The sequence below is a fragment of the Etheostoma spectabile genome, chromosome 18 (genome assembly GCF_008692095.1).
Source record: "Etheostoma spectabile isolate EspeVRDwgs_2016 chromosome 18, UIUC_Espe_1.0, whole genome shotgun sequence".
In the NCBI taxonomy this organism is placed as follows: domain Eukaryota; kingdom Metazoa; phylum Chordata; class Actinopteri; order Perciformes; family Percidae; genus Etheostoma; species Etheostoma spectabile.
Window position 1 is genome coordinate 14,034,411 of NC_045750.1, and position 3,358 is coordinate 14,037,768.

Below are 3,358 nucleotides of genomic sequence, written 5' to 3' on the forward strand. Positions count from 1 at the left end.
ATCACTTTTCAGGAATAGATACAATTGTTTTGTTTTTGTTTTCATTATACTCTAATGTGTACTTAACTCTTACTTAACCTTTTTGCTCACGTTTGAACCTGTTTTCATAGCTACTTTGTAATTTGGTTTTTCATATACGAAATCTATGTTTAACTAATTATTTAATCACAACTTGCACATGATGTTTATGCTGGGCCCCAGCTGTAGCCTATGTTCTGCTCCTATTTCGCATATTAGAAAATCTGTATGCAGCTTTGTGGTCTGGAGTGTAAAATGCATTGGCTTTTTAGTTACTATAAATATGAATATTTATTCGAAAATTGTAAAAGGAAGATGTAGTTATTTTGAAGTTCAATAGGTGACCCAGATTTTATTTTGAAAGTTGAAACAGGAAGGTGGCTTGCTCGCTGCTGGTCAGTAGTCTGTTGAGGAAGGGGTTTGACTACAAATTCCACCGTTGACTGGACTGTTTATGTCTCGGGGTTACAGCACTGAGCTAGCTGAAGAGGTAGCTAAACAATTAAAGCATCCATTTCAGATACACACACTTGACATTAACACGCAAACCCACCTGGAAACACTGGAACTTACCTCGTCATCAGTATAACGTTAGACAGCTAGCCTGCTAGCTATCTTAGCTATAACTTTTCATTCATCAGCTAGCTAGCTAGCTCCTGCCTATGCACTTTCTTTGTTGCTAGCTAACAGATAGCTTTATTCACAACATTAGCGTTAGCTAGCTAGCTGTGCAGTAATGAGGTGTCGTTACTATTGATTTTAGTCCTTCATTTCAGTGGGATTCTGGCCACAACAACATGTCAGTTAATGCAGTCAGTCATGCTGAATCAACGTTAGTTAGCGATTAATAGTTGACACCCGGGGTTGTTAGGCTGGCAAGATTAGCTAGCTAGTTTAGCATCAATTCCTTAACGTTAAACAAGCTTACCAGTTGCGTTGCTATGCGATAGCTACAACACTGGAATGACAATAACGATAACATCAATGAACCTTAGCTACATTTTAGACAACTATTGCGAGCTATACCTTACTTACCATACGCGTTCACTTATTTATTTATAAATGCATTATATATCGCGTTAAGCCTCCGATACATAATTTCATTTGTTTGGCTTGGTAATTAATAGTAGCAAAAGGGAGTAACGTTAACGTTAGCTAGCTAACGTATCAGTCTTTATCAATAGCAGGCAAGCTAGCTAACGTTAATACATGGCTAAAATAGCGTGGAAGTATATTTAAAAATATATAATGTTCCGATATGTTTAAATTACTAATGTAATGTCTTGCAGATGCCTATGTGAGTCCTGTTTTGAGTCACTCTCCTAACTATATTTCAAGTAGAAGGGGACCACATAGCTTGAGAATCAGATGAGTTGTTAACGTTACTGCAAGTAAGGTGACAAGTTAAGCTCCCTCCATAACATTTTACCGTGTAATGAATTTTTATTCAGGTGTAACAACAGTATTTACACACATGTGTCTGTGTGTGCAAATGGGACACATGAAAACAATCAAAACAAAGGAATTTTTGAAAATAATTACATAGTTTCTGTGGATGTGAAACATAATCAAAATAGGAAAATGTTCTTCGTCATAAACTGACATTTATAATCTCTACCTTTCAAAATACAAACAAATCCTAGCCCTTTTTTCCCTTCCAGCTCATCTTGTCCTGTCCGTCCATAAAATGGTGGTGATTGGGGCGTTGATGATCAATGTGTGAGGAGAAAGCCCCTGTGGTCCTCTTGCTGCACCACACACTTCCTCATGGATTCCAGCAATGACGAAGCACTTGATATCATTATCACCAATGTGGTGGCAACCTTCAGGACCAGATGCCACCTCAACCTGCGCACCATTGCCTTAGAAGGAACTAATGTCATCTATAAGCCGGAAGTAGGGGTAAGGATATTAAAGAAAGAGGGAAGGACATTCTATATGCACATCTACACCTTTATTTTGATTATGTACAGCTTCACTAGAATTATGATATGGGGTTATGCTGGCAGCATTACAGTTTCTACCACTTTTTTAATTTTTTAGAAAGTCCTGATGAAGCTTCGTAAACCCAAGATAACCGCCTCAATCTGGTCCTCAGGGAAAATCATCTGCACTGGAGCAACAAGGTAGACACTCTGTACATGAAACACTCACACAAACCATTAACTGACTAGAAGTCTGTAAATAAAATCTACAACTACACATAATAAATGGACTTGCTGTTGCCAAAGACCAAATGGTAAAGAAATGCTGCCTGCTGATGTCTTGCTTCTCTGTTGTTTCAATAATGTTGTGTTCAGCTGATTTTTTTTGATTTTTTTAAATTGCCAGTAATGCAGAGGCATTACCATTTTTCTCACCTTATTGTTATTATTATTACTAATATTATTAAACAGGGCAAAACTGTAATACAGTATGTATACGCTGACTCTTTGCTCCCCTCCTTTGTTCAGTGAGGATGACGCAAAGCTGGGTGCTCGCAGGTTAGCACGTCTTCTGCAGAAACTGGGCTTCAAGGTGAGCATAACTGTTATTAAACAGCATCATAACAGATGCCACTTTTTGGAAAACATGCTGAAACATGAATAGCAATGCAGATACAGGGCTTATTTATGCATTATATTGATTTAAGGTTTGCATTTCACATTGTCTAGTTAAGGTTCAAGTCGTGCGTGGAAATATAAATTCAACCTGGAACTGACATTTACAGTTTATGGTCTTGAGTATTTCAGAAATAATTTTGTGTGGGGAATTCTAAGATTAATTAAATAGTAGTATTCATTTAGACAGAAACGTTTAGAAATGTTTGTCACAATCACTATATCACTATATTTCAAATGTGTAAAAAGTAATATTTGTAACAGTCTGTAAATATTGACTCAAGTAATAAGGGTGGGAAAAATAATCAATTCTTAGTTGCATCTCTATTCTCTCTAGAACGAGTCGATGCTCAAAGTAAATAATCAATATATTTTATTTATCAATTTTTAAATGTCTTGATTTTTATTTAAAAGTTACTGTCCCAAGACAAGTACAAATCAGAAAACAGAGTGACTTAAAGAGGATAGGGTAATGGACAACAACTTAGAGTTTAGGCAAGAATGCTGGAATAAAAAAAAAAAATGGCCAAAAGGAAAAAACAACAAGTTTTGTATATATAAACATGATCTAATAAGACATACATGAAATAATTAGGCAAAACACATAAAGGCTGTTCATCTACTTTATTACATTACATCTGACCACCTTATGTTTCATGATGTAAGAAGCCAATTCTCCTCTTTTAAACATGACTGGGCCTCTGACATGGAAGATCACTGTGAGAAAAGGTGACTTTCAC

At 36.2% G+C, this 3,358-nt stretch overlaps 1 protein-coding gene across 3 annotated transcripts in view; it reads left to right on the plus strand.

Moving 5' to 3' along the window:
* The first annotated feature begins 261 nt into the window (after window positions 1-261).
* tbpl1 (TBP-like 1) overlaps window positions 262-3,358 on the plus strand; it is a 7,063-nt gene continuing 3,966 nt past the window's right edge. Inside the window, exons 1-5 of one of the 3 annotated variants that reach the window (XM_032543089.1) lie at window positions 377-508; window positions 1,308-1,414; window positions 1,680-1,920; window positions 2,062-2,144; window positions 2,472-2,535. In XM_032543089.1, the coding sequence (XP_032398980.1) occupies window positions 1,786-1,920; window positions 2,062-2,144; window positions 2,472-2,535 (282 nt within the window). In that variant the 5' untranslated portion in view covers window positions 377-508; window positions 1,308-1,414; window positions 1,680-1,785. Of the gene's footprint in view, window positions 509-1,307; window positions 1,415-1,679; window positions 1,921-2,061; window positions 2,145-2,471; window positions 2,536-3,358 lie in introns of all 3 variants that reach the window. The other 2 variants (XM_032543087.1, XM_032543090.1) reach the window with 2 other exon arrangements.